At 51.1% G+C, this 26,144-nt stretch overlaps 1 protein-coding gene across 3 annotated transcripts in view; it reads left to right on the plus strand.

Moving 5' to 3' along the window:
- The window catches only part of EXOC6B (exocyst complex component 6B), a 281,715-nt gene that overhangs the window by 234,832 nt on the left and 20,739 nt on the right, over positions 1-26,144 (plus strand). Inside the window, exon 22 of one of the 3 annotated variants that reach the window (XM_088056405.1) lies at positions 14,999-15,095. The exons of the other annotated variants lie outside the window; for them this stretch is intronic. Coding sequence (XP_087912531.1) covers positions 14,999-15,052 — 54 coding nt within the window. The 3' untranslated portion in view covers positions 15,053-15,095. Of the gene's footprint in view, positions 1-14,998; positions 15,096-26,144 lie in introns of those variants that run through there. 3 annotated transcript variants of the gene reach the window in all.

Consider the following 26,144-nt stretch of genomic DNA (forward strand, 5'->3'; position numbering starts at 1 on the left):
AAATTCCTTAACAAGTTCCTGGCTTTCTTACAGAGAAAATCCAAAGCATGGAGTAATTCTTACTTATTGGTTCTATTTTAAAAAAATTATTATTATTATTATTATTATTATTATTATTATTCCTTTTATTATTATTTATTTTATTGTTATTATTTTTTTTATTATCATTATTACAATTACAACAACATATTTCAGTTTTTGAGCTCGAGTCTCGGTACTGTAGCCCCAGCCTCGTGGCCTCTGAGTCTTGTTGGAAAAGCAATAATGAGTTAAAAATCTCTGCCTTTCCAGACACCCTGGTTTTGTCTCAGGGCTGCAATTCTCGGGAGTTGGTGTTAATTGCTGAATAATCTCCGTGACATTGATGATGAGTGACAACGCAATTACGGTGCTGGAGCTGCTCTGCTGAGGAATTTGGCTGCAGAAGTTGCCTGTGGTTCCCACAGGTGAAACCCTTACCTCATTTCACCAGAATTTGGTCGTCTGGTGAAGGTTAAGCCAAGAAGGAGAAGTTGAGCAATCGGTTCTGCTTTGAGCACAACCAGAGGATGGAGCAGAGCTGGAACTGGTGGAAGGTCGGTTGTGTCCTTCCCATGGTCCAGCCTAGCACCAGCACTGAACAGAATCCTAAAAACTTTGGGATCCTCAAAGCTTATCCAGTGTCACCCCATCCATGGCAGGGACAGCTCCCAGGATCCCAGGTGGATCCAAACACAATGTCCAGCCTGGCCTTGGGCATTGCCAGGGATCCAGGGGCAGCCCCAGCAAATCTGGGAATTGCAGCCCAGGCAGGAATTCCTTGCCAAGATCCCAGCCCAATCTCCCCTTTCCCAGTGGAAGCCATTCCCTGGCTCCTGTCCCTGCAGCCCTTGGCCCCAGTCCCTCTCCAGCTCTCCTGGAGCCCCTGCAGGGACTCTCAGCATTCCCTGCATTTTGCCCTTCTCCAGGGGAACATTCCCAGCTCTCCCAGCCTGGCTCCAGAGCAGAGGGGCTCCAGCCCTGGAGCAGCTCCGGGGCCTCCTCTGGACTCTCTCCAGCAGCTCCACGTCCTCCTGCTCTTGGCCCCAGGGATGGGACATCCTTGGTTTGAATTAAATTTAGAAAAAAGCTGCACCCAGCAATTCCCACCACAAGATCCATACCCCAGTCTGTGTCTGTGTGCCCGTGGTGGAACGGTGACCTCGGTTCCTTGTTTTAAAACCCCCCCAGATCCATTTTTTGGTGCAAACCCGACCTGTTCCCAATGTCTTAAACCATCTTTCGAGGTGGGTTTGTGACACTCGGTCACAGCTGGAGCTGCCTGGTCGGTCACAGGGTGAGTGGGTGATGGAAGTGCTCCATCAGACAAGTTCACAGCCAGGATTTACTCCCCTGCAGTAAAATCCTAAGGACCACTAAGCTGGGTTTAAACACCGAGGAGATCGATGGGCCTTGTCCTCTGGTGAGATGAGAGTTACTCCCAGTGATAAACTTTGCCTGGCCAGGCGCTGCGTTTGTGACGTGTTTAGGAGTGTTTCTCTCCCAGCTTTCACTCAGGAGTGTCTCAGATCATTAAAAACAGAAATTAAACTTCCAGGCAGTGCTGCCGGGGCGGGAGGGGAAGCTTTGTGCTGGTTTTACAGCCCGGCAGCTCACACACTGATGGTGTTTTAGAGCAGCAGAGCTCTTCCATCTCCATTCCCACCACCCAGGCTGGCACTCCGCTCCATCCCTGGCAGTTTGGAAGTTTAAACGGGATTTACAAGCGGGAGGTGGAGCAAGTGAAGGATTCTTTTCACCTGAAGTGATGGCAGAGGCCTCTCCTGGCTCCTAGGCTGGGTTTCAAGCTGGGGCAGCCCTCGCCCGACTGGGATGTTGGATTTCGGGACTGGGCTGAGGTGTGAGGCCAGGCTTTGTTGGCAGGCTGGAGCTGTAACCTGATGAATCGGAGCAGGTAGAGAGGAACACGATCCATCAGCAGCACCGCTGGCAGCACAGCCAGGCCGGCAGGGAATTTTTCATCAGGGGCCCTCCGAGAGGAGGTGTACGTTACCGAGGGGGAAGAAAGGAGAGAACCTAAGCCAGGCTTTCATCCGCGGGGATATTGCCTAACCCACGAGGAATCCTTTCATCAATAAATTACGAGAAGAATGGGAAAGTTTCGAAAGATCCGCCTGTTAACGTGCTCTCATCCGGCAAATCTAAGGAACATTATATTTTGGCCTGGGCTGCCTCGCAGGAGCGCGGAGGTGAGAACAGGCAGCCCGAGGAAGGTGAGACCCCGTCGCGTGTGGCGGGGCCGGGCGCGGAGCATCCGTCAGCGGAGAGCCGAGGAGGCGAAGGCGGCCGTGACCGCTAAGCCAGGATTGAATAACGGCAGGAAAAACCCAGCAGGCGCCTTTTGTTCCCCCACCTGGCCGCCGGCCACGCCGCGGATCCTCCCTTGGAAGGGTGGCCGTGGCAGAGCTGACATCTGGGCGGCTTTGTGACAGCTCCTGCCTGGAGCCTGCGGGGATCCCCAGCCCTGAGCCAGCCCCAAAATACTCCTGATTTATCCCTCAGGAGCCACCCGAGCACGTTCCGAGGTGGCAGGGGTTGAAATGCTCGCCTCAGCTCGGGTTTAAATGCTCCTCTCGGGTTTAAAACTGCTCCTGGCTTTAATTTCTCGTAACATCAGGGTGACAGTGAAGAACAAAAGAGGTTTTAGCGCCTTTCCAGGAAGGTGTCGGGGCACGCTGTGCGTGCGTTGAGCAAGAGCCGCTGTTTCTGGAGGGATTTTCTCCAGTCCCAGGGCAGCAAAGTGGCTCCAGGATTGCACCCCCACGTCCCTGTCCCTCGTCCCGCGCTCCCTCGCCTGTGTCAACTGGCACAGGCGCAAGAACTAAGTCAGAACAGAAAGCAGAAGAATTCCGGGCCCTGATCGATCTCCCGTGGTGTTTATGGGGTGGAAACTTCCCAGAAATGCAGATTTCCAAAGGCCTCTTGCTGTCGACGTGTTCTTGTTGCTGGTTTTTCAGGAATTCCGCACCACGAGTCTCCTGCTGCTGCTGACAATTGGGCAAATGGTTTTAGTGGCAATGAAAGGGGTCGTTTGTGAGGGGTGATGAGCAGGGAGCAAACCAGAGCTGGGATTTACAATCTGCTTGCTCCCATCCTGCCCCAATTTCCTCGTGTTTACTGCGTGCAAAGAGTTCTCCAAGCCCGACCTCAAGCACGTTGGCTTTTCCAGAAGGCTGCACCAGCACGGGAAGCCTCGGCTCTTGAGTTTTGGGTGCCTTGTGTTCATGGAATCATGAAATCATGGAATCGTGGCCTGGTTTGGGTTGGAAGGGACCTCAAAATCGTCTCAATCCATGGGCAGGGCCAGCTGCCCCACGCTGGATGGTAAATGGGAGCTGGACCCTCTTAGATCCCACTGTCCACCTCTTGATGAACTTCCCGCCTGTTTCCCTCCAGCTGTGCAATCTGTGCCCAGCAGAGCCTCTCCAGGGACACTCATTCCACAGCCAGAGTCATTCCGTGGTAGCAGCTGGAGAAAATCCCCCCACAAGGCAAATTTCCTGTGACCCACCGATCTGCAGCTCACAAACCGTGAGCTTTCCTGTGTCCCAGCTTGGCTTCCCACAGGAGAGAGAAAATTTCAGACCTTTCCCTGCAGAATCTGCTCTCAGTTTGGATGTTGGCAAAGAGTGGATGGCTGGGAGCCTTCCTAATAAATTCTGTTTTTCCAAAGCAATGAGGCCTTGCTGCAGAGCGAGCTGCTGAATTACAGCCTGGAGGAATCACTTGTGTCAGCTTGGAGTAGCTCCGGATCGTCGTGAACGATGAGAGACAGGAGGAATTTTAGGTTTTTCAGTGTTTTGACTGGCAGGTTTTGCTTCATTTTGATCCTGACCATTGCAACCCCAGTAATTGATGCTGCAGGAATCCGTGATTAATATCCCAGTGTCCCTTTCTTGCACGAGAAGAAAAATGCTTCTACCATACGTTAAAAGCTTTCGGCTGGATTCCTTCAGAGTTTCTCTTCCAGAGGCATCCCAAATCTCCTACCAGCCCCAAGTCAGAAAGTTCAGGTGGTAAAAGCTTCAAAAGGAATAAATCCATTCTTTACCCTACATTTCAAGTGAGAATATCCAGGAGAATCTATGGAGTGGTGTGTGGGGTGGATCCCTCTGGATCGTCCATTGCACGTGGGATTTGTTTATCAGATCCCTGGATTCATCACTCAGATCTTTGGTTTCTGGAGGTTTTGGTCCTCCAGATCCTTAAAAACAGAGAAAAACAGGGCTCTTCCCCTGGCTTCAGACTTGCTCTGCTGCCATTGCCTTGGGAACGCCATTTGACCCTCCTTAAACCTCGGCTCACCTCAAGGGATGGTGAGAAACCTCAGAGATGTGTAACAAGGTCCTCCTGAAACCTCCAGCAGACCAAATGAGTTTTATCCCAATCCTTTGTACCTCTGTGGTATAAATCCATAACTTTTTCCCAGGGATGACCTCCTAATTATGTATTGGGAAGGAATTCCTGGCTGGGAGGGTGGGGAGGGGCTGGGATGGAATTCCCAGATTTGCTGTAGCTGTCCCTGGATCCCTGGAAGTGTCCAAGGCCAGCTTGGAGCACCCTGGGATAGTGGGAGGCGTCCCTGCCCATGGCACAAGTGGGACTGGGTGGGATTTAAAGTCCTTCCCAACCCAAACCATTCCATGATCCTTTCCAGCCTCCGTCCAGACCCGCGGGGTTTGTCGGTCACGCGCGGATTTGGGGTCACGGGCGGCTCCACCAGCACATCCTTGGTGCTGACCTTGCGGGGCAGGAGCGTGACAGGATCAGCAAAGCCACGGACGTGCCGGGGCAGAGGGAAGGAGGAAGCCAGAGATCCCTTATCAGACAAATCCTGCCTCGGAGGTGCTTCCAACTGTTTGGAGCGGAGCCAAGCTCATCTTCGGAGCTTCGCTGCCAAAATTCCCACAAGGACTTATCTGATCCACGGGGAAAGGGAGCAGCCTCCAGTGCTTCCCGCACGGTGGGGTGTCTCCGAGGGGAGGCTGGGCTGGGCTCACACCTGCTTGCGGGAGAGGGGAAGCCAAAAACGGGAGCCAACATTGTTTTGGAGCGTGAATCCTCCACAGAACGGCTGCAGCTCCGGCTGTGCCGGTCACGGAGTCTGGGACCGCTGGCCCAGATGTTCCCGACTTGGGTTACAGATTTGAGGTTGGGAATATCAAACATCAGGTCAGGGACACCTTGGTGGTGGCAGTTCCTGGAGCGTCCGAAGGTTTTCCTTGGGTTTGTGGCAGTGCTGTTGTTTCCTTGGTTTGCTGGTGGGGATAAGAACAAGGATGGTTGTGGGATCACGGAATGGTTTGGGTTGGAAAGGGGTCCAAGGCCATCTGTGCCCGCAGGCAGCCAGGACAGCGTCAGTTTGCTCCAAGCCTTGTCTAACCCAAGACTGGAAGTTTCCAGGGATGGAGAATGGAGCGGAATTCTGTGAAATAACCCTGCAAGTTGGGAGGGACCAACAAAAATGCTCCAAAACCCCCCAGGCAACTGCCCACCAACCAAACCAAAGCTTGGGTGATTTGCTGTATTCCGTTTTATCTCCTGAGAGGACCCAAATCAGCCCGATTTTGGGTTACAGCTCCATGAGAGCGGCAGGGGATGCGCACGGGGGGCCGGGAGCGACGGGAGGCAGGAATTCCTGACCTCACCAAAGGGGCACGTCCATGCCCAGGTGATGAGAGCCAGGTTGCTGAACCAGGAAAGAAAAGAGAACAGTGTTTTATGAGTCAAACATGGTGTTTGGAGGAGCAAACCTCAACCTCACATCTCCCCTCATGCTCAGATGGCAGCTGATGAAAAATCCAGGTATTACTCACCAGATTTTATCGACTTTCCACCCCTGAAGGGCCCCCAGATACCATCACCACCTTCAGAGTTCGCACGTTTTAATTTTGGGGCAGCCTGTGGTCTTGTTGGGAGATGTCAGCACTCTGCCTTTCAGAGTCTGCCCACAAAAAAAACACCAATAAATGAAAAAATTGTAAAAAAATCATGAATTCTGGAGAGAAAGAAGTGGCAGGAGGCGCCTAACGAGGGTTGTGCTTGCCCGTGTCCCCTCTGAGTTCTTCAGGGTCTGATCAGATCGTGTTCCTTCCTATCTCAAGCCAACCTGGAGGGTTTTGACAGCTTCAAAACACTCAGTGAACTTTGTCAGGCAGAGATTTTCAGATGGAGCCTGGGATCCAGCATGGTCCGGTGCCAGGAGCCAGCACAATTCCTGATTCCACTGCTGCCAGCTCCGGCGTTTTCTGGTTTAATATGGGAAACGGTGACAGGACCTTTCTGTCTTGGCCATAATGAGGTGGGGAAATAATCCTGGCGGTGAAACTGGAGAAACTGGTGATCTTCACTCTCTGAAAGCTCAGGAGGGTCTCCAGGTGCTCTCCAGCTCTTGGGGAGAAGGGGACTGGAGTTGGTTCTCCGGCTTGAGTTCTTCCGTCTCCTGGATGAGCAGAGTTGGCTCTTCTGGAAGATGGGTCTGACGTGAGTCCCTGTGCTCAATCCATGTGTAATTCCTGGTTTAATGGTTGGACTGGGTGGGTCTTTTCCATCCTAAATGATTCTGTGGAGCTGTGGTCGGGCAGAGCTCAGATTAATTAACTTAAGGGATGAAAGGATTGCTTGGTTAGGGCTTCCTTCTGTCCAAGGAGGGACGTGTGAGCCCCGTGCTGCAGGAAAAACTGCAGCTGCTCTCTAGGAAAACGGGACAACATGAGGAATTCTCTCCTGGGAAAGCTGGACATGGATTATTGTCCACCAGGAGATGGGCAACGCTTTGGGATAGCCAGGACCAGGAGCAGAGTGGGCCGTTGATCCTCAAATTAGTGAATGTCAGCCACTAATTAAGAAAAATGTCCAATTTATCAGCAACACAGAAATTTTTACTTTATATTCCCCCGTTTTGAGGCACTTCCAGGGGAGAGACCGTAAGGCCAGAGGACACAAAGTGCTCCAGGGATTTAGGCTGAGCCAAAGACTTGGCTTTTCCTCACTGCTCCGTCGGCAAGCAAAGAGCTGGATCAGCCGAACGTGTTCCCTGTGTTTTCTTTCCCGGAGCTCCAAACCCATCCAAATCCCCCCTTCAGCAGCTCGGGGTTTTTTTTCCTAGGACTGTCATTCCCGACTGAACAGATTTTTTTCTTTTTTCATTTTTTTTATTTTTTTTATTTTTTTTTTCGAAAATCCAAATCAATTCCGCCCGGAGCCTCCTCATGCCGGGAGCTCTTCCATTAATATCAGATGGGGAAGGCGGGCCAGGCCCTGAAAGTGGATATAGTTTGCATTTGAAGGAAGGTTTTGTGTATGAAACTGAGAAATGCGTCCCAGTCTGACACCGGTGATTGATTGCAGCTCTGCTAAAGATTAGCCAGACGTTTTAAGCACCGCAATTATTCATCTGTTCAGAGCTGGATCTATATTTAAACTGGGCCTAACAACGGGCGGACGCCGGGTTCTGCTCCCGCACAGGCCCCGCGCCGGAGCGGGGAGGGAAACGGTGATTTTTGGGGTTGATTATTGGATTTTTCCACGGCTCTTCAGTGCCATGGGAGTCTCCAGCACAGCCGGCCCCGTGCACACGTGATGTCAATTAGGGTTGAGCCAGCCTTGTCACCACAAGGACGGGCTGGGATGTGGACAGGGAGGACAGGGGGGACCGGGAGAGGTCGTGGGGAGCAGTTTGTGGTCACAGAGCTCCCAGTAACAACAGCAGCACCCCAGGGTGAGGAGTCCAGGCCCAGTGGTGTTTGCAGAATGTTTTGGGATCAAGGGGTTGAGGCTGTAGGATAAAAATATTTGGGTTTTTGCTTTTCCTGCTGTTGGTGGAGGAGAAAACCCAAGCCAGGAGGTCGTGGAGGGATTTCTGGGGATGGGCAAAGGGATAATGGCACAACTTTCTGCCCCACCAGTTCAGAAACAAAACTAAGGTGGTGTCATCTCGGTGCCATTGTGCCCTTCAGTGACACAACTTGAGCCAGAGAGCCTCAGTTTCCACCTGGAAACAGTCAAGGACACCTTGTGAACCCCCAAATTGCCTCTCTTGGGCAGATCTTACCATGGAATGGGTTGGGGGGGAGGGAACTTAAATCCCATCCCATACCCACCCCATCCATGGGCAGGGACAGCTCCCACCATCCCATTGGGATCCAATCCCAGTGTCCAACCTGGCCTTGGGCATTCCCAGGGATCCAGGGGCAGCCATGGGAAATCTGGGAATTGCAGCCCAGGCAGGAATTCCTTGCCAAGATCCCAGCCCAATCTCCCCTTTCCCAGTGGAAGCCATTCCCTGGCTCCTGTCCCTGCAGCCCTTGGCCCCAGTCCCTCTCCAGCTCTCCTGGAGCCCCTGCAGGGACTCTCAGCATTCCCTGCATTTTGCCCTTCTCCAGGGGAACATTCCCAACATTCCCAGCCTGGCTTCATGGGAATTTTTCATGCCTTGAATTTTTTTGCTTGATCAGCTCTGCCTCAGGACCCAGCCGTGCTCCCCTTGGTCCTTTCCTTGCTCCGATTTCCCATCAGTGTGAGCAAGCAAACCCTGGCTCATGGATTTGGTTCACTTGAAGGTTTATCCCAGAGAATTTTTTAGGGAAAAACAATGGATTTGAGTCTCTGGATGACTTCTGAGGGGTCTGGGAAAGGTAACTCAGACAGCCAAACCTCTTGCCAGCAAACCTCCATCAATTATTGACTCCGCTCCTCTCGCTGCCGGCTTTGGAGAGCCCAGCAGATCAAAGGGAGCCTGGGATCCCTTGGCTTGGGAAGAGGGGCCGTGAACTGCCGGGAATGCTGCTGGAAAACCCAACCTTGTGACGCGCTTCATTTGGGGAGAGCCGGGGGACAGCGCGGTCACGTCTCCGGGCTGGCGGCGCGAGGATTCCTCGGAGCGTTCGCCACCCGCGGAGATTCGCAGCTCACGGCCAACGTTGAGACTCCCAACGTTCCCTCAAAAAAATCCCAGCTTTTACCACTTTCCCAGCATTTTCTGGTGCCTTGGGAATTCCCAAATCCAGTGAAGCCTGCCAAGTAGACAAGGATGAGGATGATGAGGGTGAGGATAAAGATGGACGTGGCAAACTCGGGGCATGAGTGGCCACGCAAGGGTTCCGTGGTTCCTTGCCCTCTTCCCGCTCTGCCGTTGGAATTCCTCGATGGAATTGATGGCGCAGTTGGGCACGGGTGATTTTTTTTTTGTTCAGAAATACAGAGATCTGTAGTTTTGATCCCGTTTTGGGATGATTTATCCCTCTGGAGCGTTGCAGCTGTTGGGGCTCTGGAGGGGTTTGGCTTCATGTGCTCCCACCTCTCGTACTGTGCAATATTAATAACCCTCCCTGTTCCTGGGTGGAATTCAGGGGTTGTTTTTTTCCCAAATAAACAATTTTTTTGGGAATGAGAAACCCTGTGAAATTATTGATGGTTGTCCCAGAGCCTCGTGCTCCCACCACGGGGTTGGAAAGAGGGAATGAAGCCAAAAATGGATGGAAAAGGGGAATGTGAGGCAGGAGAGCAACTTCAGTATTAATAAATATTAATGAGCTGCAGAGGTCATTAAGCCACAGGGAGGGGCTGGGAGAACCCAGGAATCTTTTTTTGGGCATTATTCCTGCTCCATGAAAATGCCCTCGGCTTTAGGAATTGCCTTGTGCTGTTACAGGTCTCGTCCCTGGGGAAAAAAAAAAGAGGAAAAAGAAGAAAAATGGGGAAAAGAACAGGAAAAATGGGGGAGGGGAGAGAAAAGGAAAAGAGGGGGGAAGTGAAAAAAGGGTGGAATGAAAAGGGAAAAGAAAGGGAAAAAAGGATAAAAAATGTGGGAAAAGAGAAAGGAGAGGGGAAAAGAAAAGGAGGGAGATGAGAAAGGATGGAATGAAAAACGGGAAAAGAAGGGAAGGGAAAAAGGGAGATAAAAATGGGGAGAGAAGAAAAAGGGAAGGGAAAGAAAAAGAGGGAAATGAAAAAGGGGAGGAAGGAAAAAAAGGGGGAAAAGGAGAAGAGACAAAAGGGGGGGAAAATGAAAAAGGAAAAATGAAGGGAAGAAAAAAGACAGAAAAAGCAAGGGAGGAAAGGAAAATCAAAATATTATGGAAAAAAGAAAATAGAATGCAGGTGATGAAAAAAGACCCCCACAAAATAGGAAAAAAAAAAAAAAAAAACAGAAAGGGGGGAGGAAAAAAGAAGGGGAAAACAGGAAAAATGGGATGATCCTGAAGTTCCCTGCTATCCCAAATCATTCCGTGATCCTCTGAACCAGGCAGATGTTTGGATCCTTTTTGCCCGGGGTACTCGAGGCAGTGCACAAACCTCATCCCTGTATTTGTCCCTATAAATCCCTGTATTTGTCCCTGTAAATCCCTGTATTTTTCCCTATAAATCCCTGTATTTTTCCCTACAAATCCCTATATTTTTTCCTCTAAACCCCTGCGTCTTTCCCAAGCTGTGTCACCCCTGGGAGGGAGCTGCCAGCAGGAGTTTCGCTCCACGTGTTCCTCTGGCTCCGGGAAGGGGACAAGTGGAATTTATGATGGTCATGGTCAGGATTTCCAAATCCAACAAGTGCTGGCCTTGGAAAAAGTTGGTTTTGTTCCTGCAGTTAGAGCACCACAGAAATATCCAATGGATGAGGTGCTCCAGGCTCCACGGATCACGGAACTCAGCCTTGCAGACGTTGATAAAACCGGGTTTTGCTAGGCTGGGGTTTTGTTTTTCGGGGTTTTAAAGCTGCTGTAGGTTTGTGTTTGGGGTCGGGGTTTGTTTCTGGGCACCCTGCTAGGAAATGGGAGTCATGGCCCCAAAAGCTTTGCTGACTGAAATTTCAGCCTCCCAGACAAAAGGGGAGGGGGAAAAAATTCTAAAAAGTGAAGCAGGTGAGGTCATGAGGAGGTGAAAAGAGGCTGAAAAGTGGGAATGGGGCTGGAATAAACCCGGCTCAGGAACAGCAGATCAGCACGACGTTCTTAGTCAAAAATAATGGAGAAAAGGGATATTTGGGGAGGTGAGGATGAGAATAAAATTAGGAATACAGAGGTGAGACCCTCCAAGGGAAGGATTTCATGTTTGCCATGGAGCCAGCTTGCAGTTCCCATTCCAGGATTCCATGAAATCAATGGGAAGCATAAACCACCACCGATTTGTGTCCATGAGGGGGAGGGAGCTGGAAAACTCAGCTGGAATTTGCTCCATGGCCGTGTTGGGTTGTCCCAGCGTTGGGTGTCTCAGGGCAGGCCTGACACCCTGATACTGCCCTCAGGTGCAGGAAAATTTCCAAGGAAAAGACAAGGAGATTTCCAGGGAAAAAGCATCTCCGGAAGGGTGGTTTGATAATCCTTAAAAAAAAATCAATTTACAGAGCTGAGGAGAAGGAAGAGATTTATTTATATAAAATAAAGTTACTCAAGTTTTCTGCTGCAAAATTCCCAATTTTTATAATTCCTAAATATTCCAGAAAGCTAAAGCAGGGTTAAAGTGATTTGCTCCAAGTCCTATCAACTCCAGTTGAGAGCTCTGATGCTAAACTGTCAAGAAGTCCAGGGTTTTGTGGTTAATCCTTAAAAAATCCATGGAAAACACGCATTTCCAATCCTTCTCTGTGCATTGGAGAGGTTTAGGGTGAAGTCTTCCTGGAAACTGATTTTTAAATATGGATTTCCTGTTGTTTTGGGTGCTGTGGGTAGGATTGTTGGAGGAGCAGGGGAGTGGTGAGATCCCGGTGATCCCGTGGGATGCTCCATGGGGGTTCCCTGAGGCCACCTTCCCATAAAAGCTCCTGGATTGAGAGCCAGATCCACCTTGTGGGGCTTCTTCAGCAGGAGATGGTAACCCAAACGTCTCCACGTCTTTGTACAAGGGTGGAAATTTATTGATTCTGTGTTAGGTTTTGATTTTAGGGGAAATTTCTCCATGAAAAAGGTTCTCCGGCCCGGGGCGGTGGTGGATTCAAAATCCCTGTGGATGTGGCACTTGGGAATGTGGTTTAATGGTGGGATTGGAAGTTCTGGGGAACTCAATGGTCTTAAAAATCTTCCCCAACCTCAGTGATTCCATAATTCTCTGAGATTCTGTCTCTGTTAGGGCCAAATCCTTGGGGTTCTCTTCAATATTCCCATTTTGCCCTGCATCAGGGAGGATGCTTTACATGGAAAGAGGATTTTTCAGTTGTTTTAGCAAGATTTCTTTAAAGAAGTGAAAAAGAGAGCTTGGTATCTTTCGGAGGCCCCTTGTAAGGTTTTATGGTGCCTTGAGCTCGGTTTGTGCTGGATGAATTCCTCTTCCCATTCCCAAAGAAGCTGTGGCTGCGCCTGGATCCCTGTGAGTGTCCAAGGTCAGGTTGGACACTGGGGCTGGGAGCAGCTGGGACAGTGGGAGGTGTCCCTGCCCATGGATGGGTGGGAATAGGATGGGCTTTAAGGTCTCTTCCAACCCAAACCATTCCATGATTCCATATTATCCCCCACAAGGAGGACTTTAAGGTCTTCTGGAAGTTCTAAATCAAATCCCGTTTTCTCCGGAGCTGTGGGACACCTCCCTGCCTTTGCTGTTGACTCCTTGCCCCAGCCAAGCGGGACCTGGCTCCCGATCCTCTTTTCCAACTTCCAAATCCCCATGGCTTCTCTTCTCCTGCTGCTTTTGTCCTGTCTGGGTCCCAGTTTGTTGGACACTTCCCCATCCCTCCATCCTCACGTTCCCTCTCCGTCCCCGGCTCCGCTCTCCGAGCGCCCGGAGAGGGAAATAAATCGCGGAGAAACAACTTCCCTGCCGCTGAATTCCCCCTGGATCCCCTCCTGCCTGGGGTATAATTAATGCTGCCATTGTTCTCCTCGGTTTGTATATTTAGATGGCCTTTTTGTTTAAAGTTGATTCCACGCTGCTCCTTGGAATATCTCTCCAGGGAGGGAAATGGATGATATTCCAACAGCGGCTCGGCCACAATATGCACTACATAAACACTCTGGCTCAAAAACGCCATAAAGGCCCCTTTGTCCTGGTGGACGGCAAGAAAAGGGGGGGAAAACCTCTCCCAGAAGGATGGTGGGGAGTGAAACTTATCTGGGAGATCTCCCCTCGCTCCGATTGTCCCGGGAAGTGCCCTAAATTAAACACTTCCACCCTTCAGCGCTCACCTCGAACGTCACCCGGCTGGAGGGGATGGGCTGGAGGATTCCCAGGAGCAGCCGGGAGCGCCGGGATAATGGGCTGCACATGGATATCGATTAAATGACAGCGCTGCCTCCTCACAACATTGATCTTGGCTTTGGGCTCGGCCCCGGCGGGGGCTCGGCTCAGTTATCTCAGTTTAATGATCGAGTTTCCATCTCTGCTGCGAAAGTCATTTGTATTCCAGAGGCTTTGGAGCGCGGAGAGCGGAGGGGGGATACGGGAGCACCCAGCGATGCGCGGGAAGGCTCAGAGTCCTCCCAGGTGGGTCTCTGATCCGTGATGGGCAGGAAATTAACTCAAATCCTGATTTTTGGAGGGCATCCCCAGAGTTTTAACCCCCAGGTGATCCGGTCTTCACCTCCACATGGAGCTGAATCCCAAGGTTTGCAGCTCCATGGTGTCTGTGGAAGCTCCACCAGCATGGACCTGGTTTTTAATTTCTCCTTGACCTGGTTATGTTTTAATTTTTTAATTTCTCCTTGGCCTGATTTTACTTTATTTTTTTTATTTCTCTTTGGCCTGATTTAATTTTATTTTTTTTAATTTCTCCTCGACCTGGTTCTGTTTCAATTTTTTAATTTCTCCTCGGCCTGATTTAATTTTATTTTTTTAATTTCTCCTTGGCCTCCTGGTTGGAGTGGAACCATTCGGTGGAGCTGTTAGGTGTTGGATGAACTGATGGTGGGAATTCCATCCAGGGAAACTCTTGGAACCTTGTCAACCTCGGGGGTTCATCCTGAGGAGGAGCAATCTGGATTAATTATCAATAATTAATATTAATTAATTCATTAATCAACACCATGAATGAGTGCAGAAATCCTGCACCCCACCAGGCACGAGATCATGCTGATTTTGGGGCGCGGGCTCAGCGCTGGGTTAATGGCTCCAGGTCTGGAGTTATCGTGGGAATATTGGGGGATCGGGGAATGCACTCGGAGGAAAATCGGAGACTGGGATAAAAATATTGGGTTTGATAAAAATATCGGGTTTGAATCACAGCAAAATCCGCGGGGCCAAAGGGGTCGTTAAATCACGATGGGTTTTCAGGAATGGCTGGGAAAGCTCAGGAATGGCGAGTTTGGGAATGGCTGGGAAGGTTTAGGAAAGGTAAATTGGGAATGTCTGGGAAGGCTCGGGAATGGCGAGTTCAGGAATGGCTGGGAAGGTTCAGGAATGGCGAGTTTGGGAACGGCTGGGAAGGCTCAGGAATGGCGAGTTTGGGAATGGTTGGGAAGGCTTGGGAATGGTAAATTGGGAATGGCTGGGATGGCTCAGGAATGCAGAGTTTGGGAATGGCTGGGAAGGCTCAGGAATGGTAAATTGTGAATGGCTGGGAAGGCTCAGGAATGGTGAGTTTGGGAATGGCTGGGAAGGCTCAGGAATGGCGAGTTTGGGAATGGCTGGGAAGGCTCAGGAATGCAGAGTTTGGGAATGGCTGGGAAGGCTCAGGAATGCAGAGTTTGGGAATGGTTGGGAAGGCTCAGGAATGGTGAGTTTGGGAATGGCTGGGAAGGCTCAGGAATGGCGAGTTTGGGAATGGTTGGGTGCAGGAGGAAAATGGCAGAGGGAGGAGGTGAGGAGGGAATTGTTGAACGGAGCTGCAGCAAAGCACCTCTGGGACGGGGTTTGTTGTTGCCATCCTAAAGAATCCAAATTTTCCAGGATTTGGATCCAAACTTTGAAAAATCGTGATTGTCTCTCAGCATTCCATAGGGAAAACAGCTTTAATTTTTGGGGTGTCTCTGCAGGCCACGGGAATGGTGCCCCTGAGGAGTTGATAAGATTAAATGGGATAATTTTTTTATTTTAGGAAAATTCTGGATGGATTCAGGCCCCACACCTTGGGAATGGGTGGAATTCTTAGCCAGGAACATCTCGGTGCCTCGGTTGTCCGTCTTCATGTGGATGCTGATTTTTTTGTCTTTCCTCCTTTATTAAGCCCTTAAATTTTGGAGGGATTTGGGATGGCTGTAGGGACAGATATGGGGATTTATGGATATTTTTATATCAATCTATATAAATAGATACAGGTAAATAGAAACCTTGATTTCGGCTGTTTGTGGGCTGTGGTGTCTCAGTCTCAGTGCGGGGTCGGTAGGGAAATATTCCTCTTCTTCCCATCTCCATCATTCCATCATTCCATCATTGTCCATCTCCATCATCTCCATCCCCATCCCTCGTTTCTTTCCTCTTCCATCAGGAGTTCCTCTTTCCATTATTTTATTCCTCAACAATGAAGAGCCCAGTTACACAAGCTTGTTCTTCTCCAGTGTGGGGAAGGTACTGAATCTTCTGGGAAAAATAAAAATATGGAATGTTCTTGTGGTCCTGGAAGAGAGGATGGATGATGATGGCTGAACTTGGGGGGCATTGGATGGGAAAACCTCTCTGGGAATGTGGAAGCCTCATAATTAATACTTCCCACCATCCCAGGTGGATCCAATCCCAATGTCCAGCCTGGCCTTGGCCATTCCCAGGGATCCAGGGGCAGCCCCAGCAAATCTGGGAATTGCAGCCCAGGCAGGAATTCCTTGCCAAGATCCCAGCCCAATCTCCCCTTTCCCAGTGGAAGCCATTCCCTGGCTCCTGTCCCTGCAGCCCTTGGCCCCAGTCCCTCTCCAGCTCTCCTGGAGCCCCTGCAGGGACTCTCAGCATTCCCTGCATTTTGCCCTTCTCCAGGGGAACATTCCCAGCTCTCCCAGCCTGGAGAGCTCCACTCTTCCTGGCCCTTCTCTGGACTCTCTCCAGCAGTTCCTTGTCCTTCCTGTGCTGGGGACACCATACCTGGACACAGAATTCCAGGTGGGATCTTGGGAGAGTGGGATAATCCCATCCTGGTAGGAGTTTTCCAGCAGACACGGTGGGCTGGTGCCACTGCTCGTGGACTTCCTTCCCAACCCCATTCCAGTGGATATCCAAAACCCAGCTGGAAACACCACTCCACTTCCCCCACAGCTCCCAACCTTCAGCCTCAGCCCCGCATCCGACCTGGCACTTTTGAGGGATTTTGGTGGCTCCTAAAAACCCAACCCCCTTTCCCGGGCCGTGCTCCTGGGAGGCGATTCCAGGGAAAATCGCCGGGCTCGGCGGGCTCTCCGTGCTGGTAGCTCTGTTGTGATGGAATGCGCTGAACCGAAACGTTCCGTGCTCCTGGAGCCTTTCCTTGCAGTCAGCGCCAGAGATTTCTGATTAATAAGGAAAACAGGACGGCTTCCTCCCTCCGAGGGGCAGGGATTAGAAAAATTAAGCAACAGGGCTGAGGAAAAGCCTGGAGAGAGAGAGCAGAGTGATAACAAAGGAGAGGAGAGGAAGAATAATAAGTGTGGATCCCAAAAAACAGTGGGGAAGGAAGCGGCTTCCAAGAGGCAGAGGGAGCCGGGTTGGAGAAGGGTTGGATTGTTGAAGATGCACAGTGGAATTGCTGGGCATCTTTTTCAGTCTGTTTTCCAAATTTTTCCAATATTTTTTGTTATTTTTTCAATGCTTTTCAATATTTTATAATACTTCAACTTTCTTTTCCAATATTTTTCAATATTTTTTCAATATTTTCAAATAATTTCCAGTATTTTTCAATATTTTTAATGTTTTTTTCAATGCTTTTCAATATTTTATAGTATTTTAACTTTTTTCCCAATATTTTTCTTTTTTTCTTTTTTTTTTCCAATATTTTTTATTTTTTTTTTTTCAGTATTTTTCACTGTTTTTTTCAATATTTCCCTCAGTATTTTAAAAAATTTGAAGTGGGAAATGTTCCTGTCCTGGGAATGATATCCATAGGGAGTCTGGTGTCATTCCCTTCCCCTTCCCATTCCCATTCCTATTCCCATTCCCATTCCCAGGAAAAGACTGACCCTTTTAGGTATTAAACAAAATTAAAAATATCCAGGAAAGCCTCATTTTCCTGAGGAATTAACTCATAGAGGAAGGAGCTGGGAAGGCAGGAGAGCGGCTTCTCCACCAGATCCACATTTCATCTCAAAATCATGGAATCATTCCGTTGGGAAAAGCCTCCAAGGCCACCAAATCCAATTTTGGGACAGTGAGGAGTTGGGATCGGCAGTCGGGAACGAGGGGGATGAGGGAGGGATGGGTGCAGGAGCATCCCTGAGCCATGGAAGGACTTGATGAACTCCCTGGAGAACAAAGTCGTTCCCAGAGGAATTCCGATGCTGTTTGTGGCAGGAGATCCCAGTTTCCCGGCCATCCCTCATCCCTGCCAGCTCAGCCCCATCTCCCTCCCCGAGTGTTCTTCCCTTTCCAAATGTCCTTCCCTAAGGAAACAGAAACACATGGAGCTTTTCTGCCCGAATTCCAGGTTAATTTGAAAAAGGCCGTTCCCACCAGACGTTCCCTACACAAAGGGCTCCGCGCTGCAATTCCATTGGAAATTCCCGGCCGGAGCCTTGGGGGGCAGAGAAGTGAGAGACAGGAGCCGGGCAGGGAGCAGGGAAGATTCCTTCCCTTCCACTTCCACGAACCTCAAAGGATGGCTCAGACCCTCGTTCTTATCTGTAACTCCAGCCTCGCTCACATTCCTAGTGACTCCTTTCAGATGAATTTGGGATTTTTCTGTTTTTTTCCTGCTGATTTTAAGGAAGTTGTTCCTAAAAAAAATGTGTTAGAAATGGGATTCATCCAGTTTCTGATCCCAGGTGTTAATTATGGCTAATTACTGCAATAAATCTGTCTCAGTGGCTGAGACTGCAGCTGTGGCAAGTCCAGGTAGAAGAATTTGGGATGTTGAGATTGAGAAGGATTTGGGATGTGGATGAGGCTGGAACAGCCCAGCCCAGACCCCCCCAGCCCTGGGCTGATCCCAAAGGAAAGGTGGGAATTGTGTCCCGGAGCCCCTCAGGTGAGGCCCCACCTGCAGAGCTGCCCCAGCCCCGGGGCCAAGAGCAGGAGGACGTGGAGCTGCTGGAGAGAGTCCAGAGGAGGCCCCGGAGCTGCTCCAGGGCTGGAGCCCCTCTGCTCTGGAGCCAGGCTGGGAGAGCTGGGAATGTTCCCCTGGAGAAGGTCAAAATGCAGGGAATGCTGAGAGTCCCTGCAGGGGCTCCAGGAGAGCTGGAGAGGGACTGGGGCCAAGGGCTGCAGGGACAGGAGCCAGGGAATGGCTTCCAGTGGGAAAGGGGAGATTGGGCTGGGATCTTGGCAAGGAATTCCTGCCTGGGCTGCAATTCCCAGATTTCCCGTGGCTGCCCCTGGATCCCTGGCAGTGCCCAAGGCCAGGCTGGACGCTGGGATTGGATCCACCTGGGATCCTGGGAGCTGCCCCTGCCATGGATGGGGTGGGAATGGATGGGATTTATGGTCCCTTCCCACCCAACCCTTTCCATGATTCCATGATTCCTTGTCTATAACATATAACATATAACAAGTTCATAAGATAATAAACCCCATAAACACCATTAGCCAATATCATCTATAACCACGTGAAGTTCTATATCATTTTTAGGTGTAACACAGTGCAATCCATCCAATCTAATCCTATATCCCGCCTAATCCTTTCCAAAGGGAATGGAGATCCCAGCTCACAAGGCCTGGGAGCTTGGCCCCTGCTTTTCCCTCCCAGCTCCTCCCAGACTGGAGTTCACTGCAATCCCACCAAGGGTGGAGGGCTCTGAAGTTACTCCAGTTCCATGGAAATTGGAGAGGAGGGGGAGCCCAGCCCCTGGAGAGGGGCTCACACCCGGTTCTTCCCGAGAACCCAGCTGGAAGGGAGTTCCCCAGATGGGACGAGGTTCAGATGGGATGAGGTTGGCCTGTCCCTTGATCAGGGATGGATCACAAGATATAAATTTAGATAAAACCTCAACCATTTAATTTGCTGTTCACTGAGCTTTATCTCAGGGCTTGGTGGATTTTAGGAGCCCCAGCATGACTCTGGAAACCACTTAACCCTCAGTTCCCATGGCCTCTAATTAATTTATTTATTAATGAAGCTGCTGACTTTCAGCATCTCCGAGATCAGATCTGAGTTTTATTTGCTCATCTTTATTTCTTGGGTTTTATTTCCTCTTCATTTTTATATTTCCTGGGCTTTATTTGCTCCTCTTTATTTCCTGGAGCATTTCAGGGCTCGGCTCCGTCCCTGGGTCTGAGAGGTTCTCTGGGATGCCACGGAGGTGAATCCAGATGGGAATCAGGCTCTGCTCCTGGGAAACCAGGGACAGAACGAGGAGAAACCGCCTCAAGTTGTACTGGGGAGGTTTAGGTTGGAATTAGGGTAATTTCCTCATGGAAAAGGTGGCCAGGCACCGGAACCGCTGGTGGAAGTGGTGGAATGTCCATTCCCAGCCCTGTGGATGTGGCACTTGGGGACGTGGAGCAGCGGTGGCCTTGGCAGTGCAGGGAATGGTTGGACTCCATGCTCTGAAGGATCTTTTCCAACCCAAACAATTCCGTGTTTCCATGATTTTAAAGCAGCTTTGCTTTTCCCTCTTGCCCATCCCATCTTTTCCCTGCCGCTTTCGGCATCAGGCCAAGCAGAGGATTAAAAACCCATTGGATTCCCACTTCCACTGACATTCCCTCCACATCTTCTCCATCCACAAGGATTTTCCCTTTCCCTTTGCGTTTTTCCTGAACTCAGCATTCCCATTGATCAGCAGTACAATCGATACTTTAAATATTCCTTATTTCCTGCCTTTCCTGGAGGCTTTTTTGCCCATCCCGGGTCTGGGTTGGGATTTAGGTGGGCAGAGGGGCTGCCGATGCCTCGTTGGAATGCAGGGAAATGCAGGAGGTCACGGAGCCACAGCCTAAATAAGTGATGGGATGTCATGAAAAATTCCTCTTGGAGCACAAGGAGAGTTCAGCACCTGCCAGGAGCTGGCTTGGCTTTTATTTATTTTTAATTTTCCCTCTCTTTTTGAATTCCCTCTGTATTTTATTCATGTTTCTGTCTCGGCAGGCTCGGGGGGTTTGGGGGCTGTGCAGAAAACAGGGATTTTTTTTTAAGGAAAAAAGAGGGTCAGGCACAGAGAGGGGAGGCACAAAGGCGGAAGAAAAGCGGGAGAAAGCAGGAATGAGAAATGAGGCTGGGAGAGAGCCTCATTAGCAGTGAGGAGGGATCAGCAGCAGGAGAAAACAGGAGTTTCTCCACTCCGTGGAGTTTCCAGGGGTGCAGGGAGCTCCGTGCATCCAACCTATCCTGGGATTGGATATTTGGGATGTCCCAGCTGGATCAGCTGGGGGTAGGAAGAGGATCCCATCTCTTCCCGGGATCCCAGCAGAGCTCCAGGATCTCCAAACCTCCCAGGCTCACCCAGAGGTGGGATCAACCCTGTCCAGTGGGAATCATGGTATCCCTGGTATTGGAAATGGGACCAGTGGGGCCTCCAGGATGGATGGAATTCCATCCCATGTGGATCAGGACATGGGAAGGGGTAGAGGCATCCAGGCAGACTCTTCCTTGTGACTGTGAGTTTGTGTGATAAGAGCTCTCTCCTTTGCTTTTCCAACGTGGTCAGATCCCTCTCCTTTCCTGTACCTGAATTTATGGATATCCAGGTGTTGTATCCATGTGTCCTTTGATAGGATCACCCCTGCATCGAACGGGTCTGATGGACCCTTCCCTTCCCTTCCCTTCCCTTCCCTTCCCTTCCCTTCCCTTCCCTTCCCTTCCCTTCCCTTCCCTTCCCTTCCCTTCCCTTCCCTTCCCTTCCCTTCCCTTCCCTTCCCTTCCCTTCCCTTCCCGCACCTTCCCGCACCTTCCCGCACCTTCCCGCACCTTCCCTTCCCTTCCCTTCCCGCACCTTCCCGCACCTTCCCGCACCTTCCCGCACCTTCCCGCACCTTCCCGCACCTTCCCTTCCCTTCCCGCACCTTCCCTTCCCTTCCCTTCCCTTCCCTTCCCTTCCCTTCCCTTCCCTTCCCGCACCTTCCCTTCCCTTCCCGCACCTTCCCTTCCCTTCCCTTCCCTTCCCGCACCTTCCCTTCCCTTCCCTTCCCGCACCTTCCCTTCCCTTCCCTTCCCTTCCCTTCCCCTCCCTTCCCTTCCCTTCCCTTCCCTTCCCTTCCCTTCCCTTCCCTTCCCTTCCCTTCCCTTCCCTTCCCTTCCCTTCCCTTCCCTTCCCTTCCCTTCCCTTCCCTTCCCTTCCCTTCCCTTCCCTTCCCTTCCCTTCCCTTCCCTTCCCTTCCCTTCCCTTCCCTTCCCTTCCCGCACCTTCCCTTCCCTTCCCTTCCCTTCCCTTCCCTTCCCTTCCCTTCCCTTCCCTTCCCTTCCCTTCCCGCACCTTCCCTTCCCTTCCCTTCCCTTCCCTTCCCTTCCCTTCCCTTCCCTTCCCTTCCCTTCCCTTCCCGCACCTTCCCTTCCCTTCCCGCACCTTCCCGCACCTTCCCTTCCCTTCCCTTCCCTTCCCTTCCCTTCCCTTCCCTTCCCTTCCCTTCCCTTCCCTTCCCTTCCCTTCCTCCCTTCCTCCCTTCCTCCCTTCCCTTCCCTTCCCTTCCCTTCCCTTCCCTTCCCTTCCCGCACCTTCCCTTCCCGCACCTTCCCTTCCCTTCCCTTCCCTTCCCTTCCCTTCCCTTCCCTTCCCTTCCCTTCCCTTCCCTTCCCTTCCCTTCCCTTCCCTTCCCTTCCCTTCCCTTCCCTTCCCTTCCCCTCCCTCCCCTTCCCTTCCCCTCCCTCACCTCCCCTTCCCTTCCCTTCCTTCCCTTCCCTTCCCTTCCCTTCCCTTCCCTTCCCTTCCCTTCCCTTCCCTTCCCTTCCCTTCCCTTCCCTTCCCTTCCCTTCCCTTCCCTTCCCTTCCCTTCCCTTCCCTTCCCTTCCCTTCCCTTCCCTTCCCGCACCTTCCCTTCCCGCACCTTCCCTTCCCTTCCCTTCCCTTCCCTTCCCTTCCCTTCCCTTCCCTTCCCTTCCCTTCCCTTCCCGCACCTTCCCGCACCTTCCCGCACCTTCCCTTCCCTTCCCTTCCCTTCCCTTCCCTTCCCTTCCCTTCCCTTCCCTTCCCTTCCCTTCCCTTCCCGCACCTTCCCTTCCCTTCCCTTCCCTTCCCGCACCTTCCCGCACCTTCCCGCACCTTCCCGCACCTTCCCGCACCTTCCCGCACCTTCCCGCACCTTCCCGCACCTTCCCGCACCTTCCCTTCCCATTCCCATTCCCATTCCCATTCCCATTCCCATTCCCATTCCCATTCCCATTTGTCTGGAATTGCTCCTGTCCCATCCCATCCGGAGGTTGGAAGGCCACCAAAATCGCCACCGAAAGTTCCTGTTCCCTGGACAGTGACCCTTGGAATTGGAGTTGGGATCTCTGAGTCCCGGGAGGAGGATTTGGTGAGGATTTGACATCCTAAAAGCACGGAAGAGGGATGTTTGGAATGGCAGCTGGAAAACCAGTGCCAGGCTCAGCGCTCCTTGATGTTTTTGCCATGGATTTTGCCATCCCCCATCCCAGCTCCTTTCTCTGGGAGCAGCTCCTGGCTGTAACTTCAATCCTGCTTTTTTTATTTCCTGAAATAATTCCCTTTTTTTTTTTTTTTCCTTTCTTTTCCCTTTTTGTGACTAACAATGACCTCAGCTGTTTGTTTAAGGAGTTCATAACCCCTCAGAAATGTTCCGACAACCCCAAGGAAGTTTCCAAGGAACTCTTGGGTTGGGAGCCTCTGGCATCGATCGGGGCTTCTGCTTTATGTTCCTATCAAACAATAATGAAATTAAAAGGGAAGGAGAAAATAAACACGTTTTGGGGTAAATAAAGACAAATTTATTTGTCTCCAACACCGCTGTTGGAGCTCAGGGAAGGGCCAGCAGACGGCTTGGCCCGGCCGCTGCTCCCTCCTGCCAGGAAAACGCGCTGGGAAGAGGGGAATGAGGCAACGGAACCACGATGGAAACACACGGGCCTTGCTTTGGGTGGAAAATGCCCTGAAAAGGGGGTTTGGCTTAGCGAGGCTGCTTAGGCTGGGCTTAAAGATGAGCTGGGCTCAGTTTAGGGTGAATTCACCCAGGTCATGTGAGTTGGAGAAATCCTGGAGGGGCCTTGCTGGGTTTGGAGCGTTCCGGCTGTCGGTGGATGAAGGAGGTGGGAGCTGATGGCTCTGTCAGACCCGGAACCGGGAGTTGGGTGCCCAAATCCAGGTGGCAGATCCCGGTTTCCCATGCCTAAATCCCAATGACAGATCCCTGATTCCATTGCCCAAATCCCAGGGACAGATCACTGATTCCATTGCTGAAATCCCAATAACAGATCCCTGATTCCATTGCCCAAATCCCAATAACAGATCCCTGATTCTAATGCCCAAATTCCAGGGACAGATCCCTGATTCCATTGCTGAAATCCCAATAACAGATCTCTGATTCCATTGCCCAAATCCCAGGGACAAATCCCTGATTCCATTGCCCAAATTCCAGGGACAGATCCCTGATTCCATTGCCCAAATCCCAATGACAGTTCCCTGATTCCATTGCCCAAATCCCAATGACAGATCCCTGATTCCATTGCTGAAATCCCAATGACAGATCCCTGATTCCATTGCCCAAATCCCAGGGACAGATCCCTGATTCCATTGCCCAAATCCCGGGGATAGATCCCAGACTCTGGTACCCAAATCCAGTTGTCAGGTGAGGGTTCCATGGATGAGTTAGGATCTGCTTTGCAAATCCTCCTCTGAAATTCCATCTGCATTAAATTTCTTTGGATTTTTTCATTACTATTATTTTTATTTCCTGTCTTCTCTTTTCCCCTTTTTTCTTCTTTTCCTTCCTTAATTTCTAATTTATTTCCCTTTTTTCCCTTTTCCCCTCTTTCCTTCTTTTTCCCCCCTCCATTTCTCTTTCTTTAATTTGCTTGTTGCTTTTTTTTCGGTTTTAATTTTTCTTTTTCTTTTTTCCTTCTTTTCCTTCTTGCTTTTCTTCTTCCTTTTACCTTCCTTTTCCTTTCTTTTCTCTTCTTTCTCTTTACTTTCTTTTTCTTGCTTTCTTTTCCCTTCTTTCTTTATCTTTTTTCCCCTTTACTTTCTTTTTTCTTCTTTTTTTCTTCCTTCTTTTTTCTTCCTTTCTTTTCCATTCTTTTCCACCTTTTCCTTTATTTTCATTTTTCTCCCTTTTCCCCCCTTCCACTTTACTCCAACCTCCCCAGAGCAGTTTTCTCCTATTTCAAATTCCCCAGAATTCTGGAAAACAGCTTCCCTGGAGTTGCTGCTGATCTTTGAGGCAGGAGGAGCATCAGATTTAGGGAACACCTGTGCAACCTTCCCATAACCAGGACACCAATTTTGGGATCCAGTCCCATTTTTTGGGAACCACTCCTACCCCAAACCCCTTTCCAGCCCCATTAAAATCCTTAAAGCCCATTTTTAACCCCAAAAGGAACTTTTTGTTCTTCCCCCATCACCGCCCTGATGTCGAATTCCCCAATCCCATCACTCCACTCTCCTCCCCTATCGCCTTTTCCTCCTGGGAATTGCTTTGGAGTGGGGAGACAACTCCTCGTGCACATCCTCAACCATCTCTTCCCGGGATTTCTGCCCTGGAAGTGACCGCAAAGGGAATTTTGCGGCCGCGGGGCCGCTCCTCTCCCTCCTGCTCCAGCTCTTGGCACCCAAAGCTCCCTTTGTTTGTACCTTTCCAGGGCTGTGACAATGAGCGCGGGGCCGTCCAGGGGTTACTGTGACACTCCAAGGAAAAAGCCTTGGCTTTTGTTTCCCAGAGCTTCTTGGGTTGCTTTTATCTCCAGCAAATATCCATAAATCCTGCCGGGGCTCCCCGTGCCCGGGGCCGTCTGGCGGACGCAGCCGCGGGATCAAATCCTGCCTCAGCTCCTGCTCAGCATCATTTCAACCCCGGGAATGTGTGTCCTGCAGGATTTGGGGCTTGTAATTAATTAGGAGCCAGATTTGGGTTGTCAGGAGTTTTTTCCAGGTTGCCAAAAGTGTGGCACCTTCTCCACCGGAGTTTCTGACTCCGTGTTTTTGTTCCTTGCAAATTCCAAGTTCCCGAGATGGTTCAGATCCACCAAAAAGGGAACAGGTTCAAATGAACTCGGGATTTTCTCTGTGGGAGGAGGTTTGTGGAGGGGGTAAAGAGGCTGGCCGTGCTTCCAGGCAGACCTGGAGTGAACGGGAATGTTAAATCCTCCTCTTTTACCGTGGAATCATGGAATGGGTTGGGTGGGAAAGGACCTTGAAGGACCTGGTTCCACCCCGTTCCTCACCTTCCCTATCCCAGCGTGCTCCAAGCCCTGGGACACTTCCACCTTGGGAAACCTTTTCCAGGAGCTGGGAAGGGGCTGGAGAATTCCTGAGGGAGCTGGGAAGGGGCTGGAGAATTCCTGAGGGAGCTGGGAAGGGGCTGGAGAATTCCTGAGGGAGCTGGGAAGGGGCTCAGGCTGGAGCAAAGGAGGCTCAGGGGGAATTTCTGGCTCTGCACGAGTCCCTGGCAGGAGGGGACAGCCGGGGGGGATTTGGGATCTGCTTGCAGGGAACAGGGACAGGAGGAGAGGGAACGGCCTCAGGGGAGCTCAGGGTGGATATTGGGAATATTCCTACATGGAAAAGGTGACCAGGCCTTGGAAGTGCCCAGGGAGGTTTGGAGTTCCCATATCTTGGGGGGATTTCAAAGCCCTGTGGAGGTGGCACTTGGGGACAGGGGTCAGTGGTGGCCTCGCCACCCACCCTTCCCAAATCCCCGTCTCCTGCCGTGTCCCCGGGACCATCCAAGATGCTCTCACCTCTCCCAAGGATTGATTTTATATTCCAGTTTATTTGTCCCCCTGTGCTGCCCCTCCCAGGGGACGCCCTGGTGGCTCCTCCTGCACCCCGAGCACCCCAAGGACCTCCAGGCCACCTCCAACGGGTCCTGCTGCCTCAACCCCCACCCCTAATGAACGACCAAGACGCCTCTAATTAGCAAAGCCACATTTCTGGAAACAGAAGAGGGTCACGGAGCCGCTGGACCACCCGCGGGTTCCCGCATCCCGCAGGTGTTTGACTCCTTGGAGCAAGGAGACCCAATCC

This window comes from Pseudopodoces humilis, chromosome 6 (genome assembly GCF_049639895.1).
Source record: "Pseudopodoces humilis isolate 2021_Gansu_Grassland_sample_001 chromosome 6, ASM4963989v1, whole genome shotgun sequence".
NCBI classification, from domain to species: Eukaryota; Metazoa; Chordata; class Aves; order Passeriformes; family Paridae; genus Pseudopodoces; species Pseudopodoces humilis.